At 45.4% G+C, this 12,854-nt stretch overlaps 1 protein-coding gene across 3 annotated transcripts; it reads left to right on the forward strand.

Moving 5' to 3' along the window:
- The first annotated feature begins 1,947 nt into the window (after positions 1 to 1,947).
- On the forward strand, positions 1,948 to 12,617 carry LOC135185306 (ovomucoid-like). Of its 3 annotated transcripts, XM_064161936.1 has the most exons (10): positions 1,948 to 2,027; positions 3,380 to 3,491; positions 7,339 to 7,465; positions 8,435 to 8,454; positions 9,073 to 9,209; positions 9,795 to 9,852; positions 10,112 to 10,248; positions 10,782 to 10,842; positions 11,843 to 11,952; positions 12,436 to 12,617. In XM_064161936.1, the coding sequence occupies exons 3-10, from the start codon at positions 7,408 to 7,410 to the stop codon at positions 12,479 to 12,481; spliced, it is 627 nt and encodes a 208-aa protein (XP_064018006.1). In that variant the 5' UTR covers positions 1,948 to 2,027; positions 3,380 to 3,491; positions 7,339 to 7,407; the 3' UTR covers positions 12,482 to 12,617. The 3 variants fall into 3 exon arrangements, with proteins under 3 accessions (XP_064018006.1, XP_064018007.1, XP_064018004.1); XM_064161937.1 differs by lacking the exons at positions 1,948 to 2,027; positions 3,380 to 3,491 and adding an exon at positions 6,957 to 6,986; XM_064161934.1 differs by lacking the exons at positions 1,948 to 2,027; positions 3,380 to 3,491 and having other exon boundaries at positions 7,017 to 7,465.
- The last annotated feature ends 237 nt before the right edge of the window (positions 12,618 to 12,854 follow it).

A 12,854-nucleotide genomic window follows, 5' to 3' on the forward strand; every position in this document is an offset into this window, starting at 1 on the left:
CTACCACAGTCTATCTCTCAGCAAGAAAATCCCCTGATGCTGCTTCATTTACAAAGCCTTTCTTAAAAAACAAATCACCATTCATCCCATATCCCAGAGGGGTTTGGATTTCTTCCCATAAGTGAAAGGTTTTTTCCAATCATTGTTTCTGAAATGAGTTTCTGCTAGTTTGTTGTTTGGTAAGGTGAGATCTAGGTGGGGTTTTTCACTTGATGCTCTGCTTGCTCAACGTTATTCTGCACTGTGTCATCCTGTGGTTTCACAGGGAAAGAAATCTTTGCCTGGAGATGTGATATGATGATGTTTCTTGAGGCATTTAACAGACATCTCATGTGTGTATAAGCTGCCCTTCTTGCTCCCTTAAGTTTGGCAGAACCGCTGCTCACCTGGTCCTGAGCTTGCATGAATCAGGTCTCATATCCTGGCTCGAAGGGATGTGGAGCCTCAGGTTGATGGGGATCTCATTTACAGACCTGGGGCTGGTCTGAAAGCCCTAAGGTCAAGGCTCTGCCCATTTACTCAAGAGAAGTCTTACTCAGCTACTACAGATAGAGCTTAGAAAAATTGTTTTTCCAGTCATGCTGACTAGGAAACTATCACTTATTTACAGCCAGTCTTCTCCAAAAGGCACAAAGTTGGTGTGTTACCAAGAGGAGGGAGATGTAAACATTGAAGGTTAATTACTCTCTTGTCAAGAACACTTTGTGGTCTATAGACATGCCTGTCAATCTTATGAAACAGAACTGAGGGGAGCAGTCACTGAAGGCATGTACCTATGACAAATTAATGAGACTTGGCAGCTCGCTGTGACGAGATGATCTCTGCTTCACAGGACACTGTAACCTGTCTCCCCAGCCAGCCTTGCCGTAGCCTTCATGCTGTAGTGGCATCTGGGATGCTTATCTCTCTGTAAACAAACTCTCAAATGCAGCTGTCTAGGGATCAAGTGATCTTCCTTGAGGCCTTCATGTTCCTCTTTGCTTCTCAGTAGTATGCAGCAATTGCTCATCCCAATCACAGCGAATTACTTCTCCCAGCCCTGCCAGTAAGTCGATTAAAATATCTTATTTCTGCTTATAAGCCTCTCTTGGCTATGACAGTCTTTGGTGGCTTGTGTAGCTGTCTGAAATCCAAGGGACACAGCCACCATCCCCCTGCTGAGTGCTAGCCTAATGACATGTGTGCTGCTAGATGACTGGTAGCTTGAAAATGCCTCATCTGCTGGCCTTTGGAGATATGTTCAACTACTCCCCTGGTTTATATAACCACAAAGCAATTTGCTTTCATGGCAGAACATACTTATTCATTCTATTTTAACTGTGCACTGAGCTATAAATAATATCTCCTTGCAGATAAGAATCTATTGAACTTTTAAATATCTTTTTTTTTCTGTCTTGGAAGATTTTCTCCTGACGACAATTCCTGAAAGAGAATTCCATAGCCTTATCAGTAAAGTTTCCAAGCTGATTTTCTCCTGTCAAGGTAGTCATGAATGGTGTCAATCCCGGGTTGGCTGCTACCTCCCCACAGCCATCTTTTCACTGTTCCTGCTTGGGCTGTAGCAAACATGAAACAGGCACTCAGTGGTGTACTGCTGAGATCACCAAAGTGCCAGGAAAACTGATTAAACAAATGATTTTCTCGTCCTCTGACCAGCTGCAGGGTAAGCACTACCTGCATTCCTCAGCATTACCTCCAAACCACCTTCCCTGCAATATGGTCACTTCAAAGAGCAAAAGCCTGAGCCGTTGTCTAGCCAAATGTTTTGCTGTTTAATGCCTCCTTTTTCTGCTCCTCATTCTAGAATTTTCCTGCTTTCATGCAAGTAACTCCTGCCATGTGCAACAAAGCCCTGACCTGATGTCTTCAACCAAAACCTGCCCAGAGATGGAGCAGAGCATGAGCTGGTGAGGCAAGAAGTCAAGGTATGTCCTCAGAGCTGATGTTGCCAAGACCCCCATCTGGCTGAGGCTGCAGCACAGAGGTGAAGCCATCACTACTCTGGCAGATGATTTTCTGTGGTGCAGGTAACTTTGCTACAGGTTTAAATGCTGGTGCTCTTTTGGAGAAGTGTTGTTGGTGGCCTGTAACCTGAGATGTTGCTTAAGTGGAGAGACTTTGAAATCATTGGGAGCTAATAACATTCTCAAATTTGAATAGCTTGGTTCTAGGGGTGTGTGGGGCATGGATTTGACAGTGATTGCAGTCTTCTCTTTATAATGCACACTTTACTGTTCTTCCCCTGTTTAAACGTGCTGGGAGCTCTCTGCACGACTTACCTGTGGCACTTTGGCAAAGGTTGCAGGAAAACACCGAGACTGCTCTCCTGAGTCATGGAAAATTATTAATCTTCCTTCATTAATAAAAATTATCCACAGGATAGAGCATTACATAAGCATTGTGTACATAAAATAACTCAGGGTGGAGGAGCTCTCTAGAGGTCCCTAGTCCAGCTCCTGCTTAAAGCAAGGCTAAAGGCAGTGTTAGCTCTGAGTGCCCAAGGCTTTCCTCGTTTGGCAGGATATTTACTATCACAGAGGAAGGACGTGGCATCTCTGATTCATGTGGCACTGCTCGATCACCTTTGTGGTGAAGAATTGTTTCTCAGACTTGGTCAAGATTTAATTCTTTTGCTCTGCAGCTCTGAGAAGACTTTGGCTTGATTTTCTTCATAACCCCATCAGGGGGCTGCAGATAGCAATCTAATTTTCTGCAGCCATCCTTTCTTCAGATCAAAGAAGCCCAACTCCTTCAGCTTACCCTCAGTAGCCTGTGCTTCAGCCCCTGACCAGCCTGCTGGCCTCATTCCCCTATGTCAAGAGCTGTCCTTGCTGTGGGGCCAGGTACATTTAATTAATTGCATAAGTAATGTGAAACCACACAGCCTTCACCTGCAGGGTACAAAGTTCTGCACATGATCTTATTAGCTCAGGAAAACATTCACCAGCGCTGCCTGAATCAACCTCTATTTAATAAGTTCATAAACACATGGATGTGTTTTTATATTGATAAATTTTAATCATATCAGTGTCTCTGCTTTATTGCTTAGTTCAAACAGTGCCTTCAGGCAGTGGGTGAGAGGCAGATCTTCCATTTGTGCTGCACTGGTTTTCTCCAGGCACACGACTCAGTACGAACAGTTACTGGCTGCACTGCGGCCAAGAGGAAGACAAAGATGGAAACTGCAGTCTGAATCGCATTTAGCAAGCATTTTGGAGTGATTAGAGGCAATTTCATGACACAACTACAACTAATTATTGTTATTTCCCACTTTTACAACAGCTATTTGTTAATTAAATAATGTGACAGAACACAGGAACGTTTGGAAAAGTGCATTGATGATTTGTGATTCACTTATGAGTGTGTTACTTACACCCAGGAGTCAGATAGCCGCTAAGGAAATCTCCCAACATCGGGTTTGATTCTTCCAGAGAGTGTGAAATTGATCCTGGCAACATCTAGTGGGAAATGTAAACCAAGTAATTCCTTGGGTAAGTGGAAGAGGATGTTGTCTAATGGTCAGATGTGATTCTGATGTCAGCCTGTAGAAACTCTGGTGCTCAGGACCATACGTGTGGGACCCAGAGATACGGCACTGCCTTTGCTTGCCTGCAGATCCCTGCCTTCATCCTCACTTTGGTGCACATGAAGATTTTACTTCAACCAAAAGGTCATTAAGCCATATGCTGTGTCTGATTTTGGGGATTAGAAGACAGTAATGAAGTGGATTACAGTAGGATATCAGTGGCAGGATTGCAGACCAAATCCTCTTTCCAGCTGTTCTTCCAGGAGCAGTTAAGAACTGAGCAACCTGTCCTTAGCAGCTGTGGGTTTTTTCCACACTGACACCAAAGGTAGGATAATCTGGAGCTATAACCCTGAGTGGCAGTGGACATTGGCTGACTGGATGCTGTGCATAAGTCTTTAGTCTGGGTGTCATTTTTGTGGCTTGGAGGGAGTACTTGAGCAGTTCAGGAGAATTTCTTATCCCTAATTGGCATTCAACAGTCACAGACTTGAGTCACCCTCTAGAACACCCATAGGTGAGAGAGTGAAGGAATGGATTTGCTGAACAACAGACAGGCATTAAGCTGGTCAGAGAAAATCTGGGCTGCTCAGGGCCAGTAAGTGCCAAGCCCACTGCTGAAGTTGGCAGTTGCAGTGGAAAATTTTTCTGTGGTGTAGACAGGCAACACACATCAGCCTTTGGCAGGAAGGCGCTCTCCACCCTTCAGGAAAGAAATCAGTCCTGCCCAGAGAACAGCACCATCTGGGGTAGGGAGCAGCCTGGAGCAGCAGCATGCAGGCACCAGGCAGGAGGCAACCTGTCTAAAGCTGCCAGGTCGGGGCTGGGACAGCTGGTGAGCATGATTTGCAGAGGTCTCACTGCCTGGCTGGAGAAGACAGTGGGCAAGTTCGTATTTGACCCAGAAAGATGTACCTTCCTCCAACTGTGCAGAGACTGTACGTGTGAACTGATGAAGACAAGAAGCATGGCATGTGACAGCAGCCTCAGCATGCCTCTGAACACTCTCAGAGAAAAGTACTTGGCTTGCAGAGAAGCCATCCACAAGGCACATTAGGACAATACATCTTGAAGACGTGCCGAATCTGTCTAAAATATTCATGCACACTTGCTGTAATTTATAGAAACAAACCCAGCAGCATAATCATTTTCATGCTTCTCCCTGTGAGGAAATCCATCTCTTACAGATAAACATGTACCCTATATATCCAGGCAGCCATGTCGCAGCCTTCATAACATGCCAGTGCCCAAGAGAGGGGATTCATAGAGTCGTAGAATGTCAGGGGCTGGAAGGGACTTTGAAAGATTATCTGGTCCAGCCCCCCTGCAGGATCACCCAGAGCAGATCACGCTGGAATGCATCCAGGCAGTTCTTGACTATCTCCAAAGGTGGAGACTCCACAACCTCCCTGGGCAGCCTGTTCCAGTACTCTGTCACTCTCACAGTGAAAAAAATCTTCCTCAGATTCACCTGGAACCTCTTATCATAGAATCAACCAGGTTGGAAGAGACCTCCAAGATCATCCTGTCTAACCTATCACCCATCCCTATCCAGTCATCTAGACCATGGCACTAAGTGCCCCATCCAGTCTTTTCTTGAACACCTCCAGGGACAGTGACTCCACCACCTTCCTGGGCAGCCCATTCCAATGGCAAAAAAATTTTGATGTTGGTGAGATTTGCTGTAGGTAGAGTTAAGGACAAGTCCTTGTTGGCCTCCCAGCTGCCCAGCCATGTTGAAAGGAATAAGGATTGGCTAATTCGGGGCTGGAGTGCCTCCTGGCATCACCCCTGCTACTGCTGAGGCTAACTGTTGGGCTGTCAGTAATGGCTGAGGCCCAACAGGGAATGCCTCAACTTAGAATCATAGAATCAACCAGGTTGGAAGAGACCTCCAAGATCATCCAGTCCAACCTAGCACCCAGCCCTATACAATCAACTAGACCATGGCACTAAGTGCCTTATCCAGGCTTTTCTTGAAGACCCCCAGGGACGGTGCCTCCACCACCTCCCTGGGCAGCCCATTCCAATGGGAAATCACTCTCTCTGTGAAGAACTTCTTCCTAATATCCAGCCAATACCTACCCTGGCACAACTTGAGACTGTGTCCCCTTGTTCTATTGCTGGTTACCTGGGAGAAGAGGCCACCCCCCACCTGGATACAATGCCCCTTCAGGTAGTTGTAGACAGTAACAAGATCACCCCTGAGCCTCCTCTTCTCCAGGCTAAACAGGCCCAGCTCCCTCAACCTCTGCTCATAGGATTTGTGCTCCAGGCCCCTCACCAGCTTTGTTGCCCTTCTCTGGACATGTTCCAGCACCTCAACATCTTTCTTGAATTGAGGGGCCCAGAACTGGACACAGCACTCAAGGTGTGGCCTGACCAGTGCTGAGTACAGGGGAAGAATAACCTCCCTTGTCCTACTGGCCACACTGTTCCTGATGCAGGCCAGGATGCCATTGGCTCTCTTGGCCACCTGGACCACGCATTGCCCCTTGTCCTGATTCCATGCACTGTGCCATCTATCCACTTCAGGAGCATTGCAATGCTTCAAATCACTGTGGCGTATCAAACACCAATGCAATTACTTGGGCTAACTTTCAGTGGTTTCAGCTGAATTTCATAAATTCATGGGTGGTGCTTTGTTTGTTCAAGGGAGCACCTGTAAAGGGGCACCTGTAAAGGAGCTTGTGCTTTGCAGCTCCCATGGTGCTGAGACCTATCCTCAACACAATGCACAGGTCCCATGGTCAAAAAAACCCAAAACCACCAAGTATGCTTGCTGGTTTGGATCATGGTGAGAAACTGGGGCTAAAGGCAGAGCCCACTCCTGCAAAAATTACGCCTACTTAAACCAGCAGAGGTTCAGACCTCCTCTTAGGAAGGAGCAGTTTGGAGATGGCCCAAAAGCTGGAGGTGCGAGACAGATAGGAAAATTGGGACAGGCTCTGTGTTTTGAGTGCCATTTGGTAAGATGTCTGTAGGAGGGAAGGACCTACTGTACTTACAAGTGCAGTTAGTGCTGTGTAAATAGGTTCCCAAATCTCCAGTGTCTTTTGTTCGGAGGCTTAGCGGAACACTTTGAATTGGGCAGTGTGTTTAACTGTGATTAGGTCTGCAAATAAACGCTCTCTGTTGATAAGGTTCAAGTGACATTTTTTGTGGCATTTGGCAGAATTTAACTTCTTTCAAGTCTTCTATTGAGCTCTTCTAGAGCCAGGCTGTGAAACTGTTAAGAAGGCCTCTCTTTTAGCAAAGCAGTGCTAGATACTGTTAGCTTCACAGATTAGGTGCAGTCCTGCCAGGCTCACTTAGCCAAGCTTAACCAGTTCTACTAATGGCAAAACCACACCTGATCGATGTTCATACTTAGTGGTGAATATCTGAGAATGAAGAGAACAAAACCCCACCCAAACCCAGAAAAGGAAAGCAGAGACTGTCAGCCTGATCTGCAAGCAGGGTACTACTACAAGCTCTGCCTAAGATGCTCCCTGGCAGGGGATGTCATTCTCTATAGAGAGGAGTGAAGGACCTGCTGTTTACTCTCCCCAAGATTCTGTGCTTCTTACATTTCTGCTAAAGAGTTTTTTTGTGTGTAAAAGGCTGTTTGTTTGGTTTTGACCTCCGAGAGCCTGTCTCAAGCTATTAACTAGATGTCCAGCCAAAATCAATTGCCTAGCAGATGCAGACCATTACCTGAAAGTCAAGACCTCAATAAATATTGCCAGCCTCATTGTACTGGTGACAGATTCTGTTGGTTGTTTTGTGTTACAGTTGACCAGTTTAGACATTGGATTTGTATATATTTGCAGTCAGCCTTAGAGAGACCATCTTGTGAGCAGAGCAGGAGCAGGCAACCTGCAGACTCAAGAAATACTTCCATGATGACCACGGCAGGTGTGTTTGTGCTCCTCTCCTTCGTGCTTTGCTCTTTCCCAGGTGAGTAACTCTCAAGGTGCAACAAAAGCTGCGTAGCTGAGTCCTGACTCTCCTTTAAAGGATAAGATGGTGGCTTCAAAGAGAGAAAATCTTCTTCTGCAAAGATCCAGGCTGCTTCCATATGTTGACATTGCTTAGGAGGCAAGAGCAGGCTTCAGGACAGCCTTAAACGGATGGCTGGTGTAGTTGGCTGTCTGTCATTAATACACAAAACTGCAAGCAGACTTCTGTGCTGGCAACCAGTGCTGCTTTACTACTTACACTCTTGTTTTAACACTGTTACACTGCTTGCACTTGTTGTCATACAAGTGTACATTACAGCAAATGGATAAATACTTGAAACAAGGCCATAACAAGGTCATCAGACCTCCAGAAAAATGTTCTAATGGCACAAGCAAGTTCTTTGCAGGAGCCTGACAGCTTTTCTGCAATACTGTGTTGCTAATGGAGAAACAAGAGATGAAAACAAGCCAGAGCCTGATGTACTCGCTGCACATTTGCAGCTGACGAAATTACAAAGCCAAAGACATCATTTTATTCACACCCATCTCCTTTAAAGTGCATATTCCTGACAACAGATGCCGTTATGTGTTTGCTTATCCTGGCAGTGACTATTTGCATCTGCATTTATCAGTATTGACTTGGGGTTCCTTTCAGATACGTAGCAGCAACGCTTTAGGGTCAAAACGGATATGTAAGGAGATAAGGAAGGGAAAGCTATTCTGTTTTCAATTAAAAGAACAAAGCTCTTCAAAACCATGCTTCACCACAGCTAGCAATGAGCAATGCTATTATCAACGTGGGGAAAACAAAAGCCATACATGGTTTATTTAGTTCAGGAAATCCGTCACTGGAAATCACTCCGTTTGGTCCCATGGGTAGGAATTCTACGTCCAGATTTCCAGCTTTAACTGAGGTCTTATCATACTGGCTTTGTTTCATATGTTTTGCCTCTCTTTCCTTTTCCAGATGCTGCCCTCGGGGTTGAGGTAAGTGGAAGATTTCTTTCTGTCACTTTTCTCAGTTCTATGGCCTGGTAAGGATATAACCAAAGGGATAGAAGAACCTCAAGCCTGTAGATGCTTAGCTGTTTTTCATCTGGTGTGAAATTAGTGTCATTGTAATCCGATTCCACAGTGTAAAACATTAATTGGTCCTATTCTTAGCTCTACATCTATGCTCTATGTTAATAATGTAGCAGTAGCAATGATATGAAATTTTGGGGAGAATTAATTTTTCATGAACTGGTCATTAGGTGATTAGTCTTGCTCCTCTGAAAAAAATCACATGTCAAGAATAAAAGAGAAGCAACAGAGTTGCACTGGAGAGGATACAAGAATACAAGAATGAGGGACCCCTGGATAGCCTTTGTAAAATGATGCCAAGGGAGTATGAGACTGCCACTGATTTACCCCATCTAGGGGGCTGCATGGATATAGCCCTCTCTTCCTTATCTCCTGCTGTGTGGAGAGGTCTCTGCAGGAAGGGTTCACTGCCTACCAAATTGACCCACCAGCAAAATTTTGTGCTGTGGCAGAGGGAAAAAAAAGCCCACTGTCTCATGCAAAGTGAGAGTTACTGACATTTGCTGTACATTCCTTTGGCAGGTGGACTGCAGTAAGTATCCCAACACTACAAATGTAGAAGGCAGAGAGATGTTCATCTGCAATGAGATCCTTGGCCCCATCTGTGGAAGTGATGGAATCACCTATAGCAATGAGTGCTTTCTCTGTGCCTACAATAGGTAAGTACCACATAGGCTGTGCCTGGGGTCCTGGCAGCACCACTTTCCAGCAGTGACCTGTTATGTCACTTGTGTCAATTCCTTCAAAACAAGCTTGGGTATCACTGTGTGGTGGTCACAGGATGCCAGGGGTTGGAGGTCATTGAGTCAAGCCCCCTTCCAGAGCAGGCCCTTGCAATCTAGCTCAGGTCAGAGAAATGCCTATGGTCTGTTGCCTAAACATGGCCTTAGTCACTGTGTCTCTCTGTGCTGGTGTAATTTATTCAGATTTTTCTTCTCTGGCTCAAGGATCAGATACATGACAGTCTGAAGGGCACATCTCATCATAGCAAAGCAAGAGAAAAGAATGGAGAAAGGCTGTGCTCTGAACTGCCCAAGATGGTCCTAAGGCTCTCACGATCTTCACATCCTTCCAGCCACTCAGTGCTAGTTGGTCAGAGAAGATATAAGCCAGAGAGAACATATATATAAAAGCCTGACTGACAAAGAGTCATTTTTCCCTTGTATTAGTTACATACTTCCAGCTCCTAGGATGCAGTAAGACATCTTTGCTGAACTTTCTGACATTTGTCTTTGTTTTTCCAGAGAATATGGAACCAATGTCAGCAAAGACCATGATGGAGAATGCAAGGAAATTGCTCCTGTAAGTGAAACCAAGAGAAGGAGCATGTCCTGCTTCTGAGTGGCCCAAGTTGTCTGCTGACTCACCCAAGACATAATTCAAACACTGAATAAGAGCACATGTGAGATATTAGAGTCTTGCATTTGTTATCTTCACGTGAACTGTCCTCACAGTGACACAGAAAAAAGCACTTTTCCCCACTCTGGTATTATCCTAGCATGCCAGGCACACGCCAGACCTACTTGCTTCACCATTACTACGTTGTGTGTTCTCTCAACAGGTGGACTGCAGTAAATACCCCAACACAACAAATGAGGAAGGCAAAGAGGTGTTGCTCTGCAGCAGAGACTTGAGCGTTGTCTGTGGCACTGACGGGATCACCTATGACAATGAGTGCCAGCTGTGTGCCCGTAACTCGTGAGTATCGTGTGTGCAGAGCGCTCCTGTGGGCGACTAACAAGTGCTTGGCACTCCTGGCAGCTGCTTTTCAGCATATCAGGACTTCTACGAAGGCCTTTTCTGTAAGGTGCTTGGACTTTGATCCTCCTCTTTCTCTGATAACTAGACCCTGTTTCCTTTTGTGATTAGAAAGGAAACGATGCCTTTGATCTAGAGAGAGAAGCAGAGAGCTGGGTGAGGATCTAACACAGGACAGAATGCTTCTCTTAACTAAGTTAAAAGGATCTGTGTGGCAGGTGCTGCCTTGCAGAGGACAGCAAGTAACCTAAGGTGCATCTATATCGTCTAACTCCTCACTCACCTGGATCCTCTGGGCCCTCCTCTGTCCTTTGCACTGTGGTATCACCTGAGCCGTGTGGACACAACCTAAGCTGCATGTCTCCTGTACCTTATACACTGTATCTGAGGCTGATCAGCCTTGCAGGGACATGGGGTTCAGCAAAGCTGGTTGCTCACAGAGCTTCCTAACACAGGTTCTCTTTCCTTCCCAGAGAGACTGGAACCAGCATTGGCAAGAAGTCTGATGGTGAATGTAAGAAGGACATTGCTACAGTAAGTGACCTGTGTGATGAGAAATCAGGTTTCGGTCCCAGTGGTGTCAGGGGAAGCACTGCCTGTGTCTGCAGCAGTGCCCTGGCCAGCAGCACCCCACAGGAGCGTAGCTGCTGCTGTGCTCCAGCACCGGGAAGATTTTGCTTTCTCCACACGTAATACACATTATCCACGCTCGTGTCAGAAAGAGAGTGACTGCACAGGAAGGGATCAGCTAAAGAGCAGCAGCAGAAATAATCCATCAAGGCAGAACTGAGCATAGGAACAGAGAATGGCTTTTGAAGTTAGACCAATGGTCCATCAAGCCCATGATGGCTTGATGCAGAGCCCTCTTTTAGCAGGGCTTGTAGTAAGAGTAGAGTGAGGATGCATAGGACTTCTACTTTTGCAGACTCTGGCTATTTTGAGGTGATGGATCTCAATTTCTGTGTAGTCTGTGAGCCTCAATAGATTTCTCCTTCATGAAATTCCTCAGCCTTTTCTTGGACATACACTATTTTTGCATTATAACACCCCTCAGCAAGTGTGGCACGCATTGCATTAAGAGACAAAACCCCACTCTTGCAGAATCTAGCTGAGTGCTGATCTTCCTGTTTTGTGACTATTGGAGAGATTCTGAACCCTTACACAGGCATCAGCACCCATACTTCTCCAGACAGCAGTCATTTTCCATTTAATTTCCTGCCCTGGTTGGGAACACGATGTGAGATGATCACAGGCATGGCATGTTCACAGAGTGAACTGCTGCTGCTTAGAAATGCTGTGGTCAGGTTATGATATGCATCTCTCCAAACAGGAAATTATGATCTATTTTTATATTATTAAATTCTTCTGGCACAGAAGACACTGACACCTCAGTTTATATCAGATTATGCAAGGAAGTTAATTTTAGTTAGATCGTTATCATTAGCGCTGCAGCTGTAGGTAGGGGTTCAAACCCTTCTGCTATTGACTCCTTCCTATCCTTCATGTTAGACTTTTTAATTTTTTTTGTTTGCAGGTTGACTGCAGTGACTACCCCAAACCTGCCTGTGTGGTTGAGTACAGGCCTGTCTGTGGCTCTGACAGCAAAACATACAGCAATAAGTGTGAATTCTGCAATGCAGTCGTGTATGTACACATGTGGATCTCTGTTGTGTTATCTGTTGCCTCCCGTAGGCACAAGCTTGCTGTTGCCCTTTCTTGTTTGCTGACCAGCACTGAATTAGGAACCTGAGGCAGAAGAGAACACCAGTCATCATGCCAACCATTCAGTTTCTTCATTAGAGCATACAATGAGCTATGGCTGCTTCATTAGAGTGAATGCTTCAAAGACCATTAACTTTAATGGATTTTTTTTCTTTTGCTTGCATGTTGCAAAGAAAATTAAATTCGAAGTTTCATTATATCCCCCCCCCCCCCCATATTTTCAGTCTTAAGAATGGGCCTAAATCATTCCACTCATCTCTTAATCAAATAGCTAATGAGACTCTGAGTCTGCAGGTTCTTTGGCTCTGGGGCTCTGATGCCTTCTCTAGGAGCAAAGGAGATAGACAGATTATAGCAAGCAGCACTCTGTGTTTAATCTATTTTTTCCCCTCTCCTTGCTTTCAGGGACAGCAATGGGACTCTCTCTTTAAGCCACTTTGGAAAATGCTGAGTATCAGTGCTGAGAGAATTCACTACAGGATCCCCACTGGCAAATCCCAGCTAAAGATCTCACCTCGGTTCATCTTGCCCTCTGGGGAACTCAGCTCACTCCTGATTTTCTTTCTCAATAAACTGCATCAGCAACATTTCTTTGTCCTGTTTCATGTGTTGTCTGATAAAACATTTTCTTCTGATTTGTTGAGTGGTGATGCCAGACTGAATGGGTTACGTGCTTTTAGCTCTGGGGTATAACAAGAACCACATCTTGCTCCCCTGCCTCTCATAAAAAGCAGAAAATTAAATAAAGATGCATAAAGCTCAGAGCTATGTGTCTTTCCACATAACTGATAGTCAGCCTACATTAGTGTTCAGACTCTTTTCAG

The sequence above is a fragment of the Pogoniulus pusillus genome, chromosome 22, assembly GCF_015220805.1.
Source record: "Pogoniulus pusillus isolate bPogPus1 chromosome 22, bPogPus1.pri, whole genome shotgun sequence".
Taxonomy (NCBI): Eukaryota; Metazoa; Chordata; class Aves; order Piciformes; family Lybiidae; genus Pogoniulus; species Pogoniulus pusillus.

What these genes read in the sequence shown, in the direction of transcription:
- LOC135185306 (XM_064161934.1), top strand. Translation starts at nt 7,180, where the DNA reads ATGTCCAGCCAAAATCAATTGCCTAGCAGATGCAGACCATTACCTGAA. An exon ending in TTTCTCTGTGCCTACAATAG is followed by an intron (nt 9,210 to 9,794) that starts GTAAGTACCACA and finishes TTGTTTTTCCAG; the next exon opens with AGAATATGGAACCAATGTCA. An exon ending in CAGCTGTGTGCCCGTAACTC is followed by an intron (nt 10,249 to 10,781) that starts GTGAGTATCGTG and finishes TTTCCTTCCCAG; the next exon opens with AGAGACTGGAACCAGCATTG.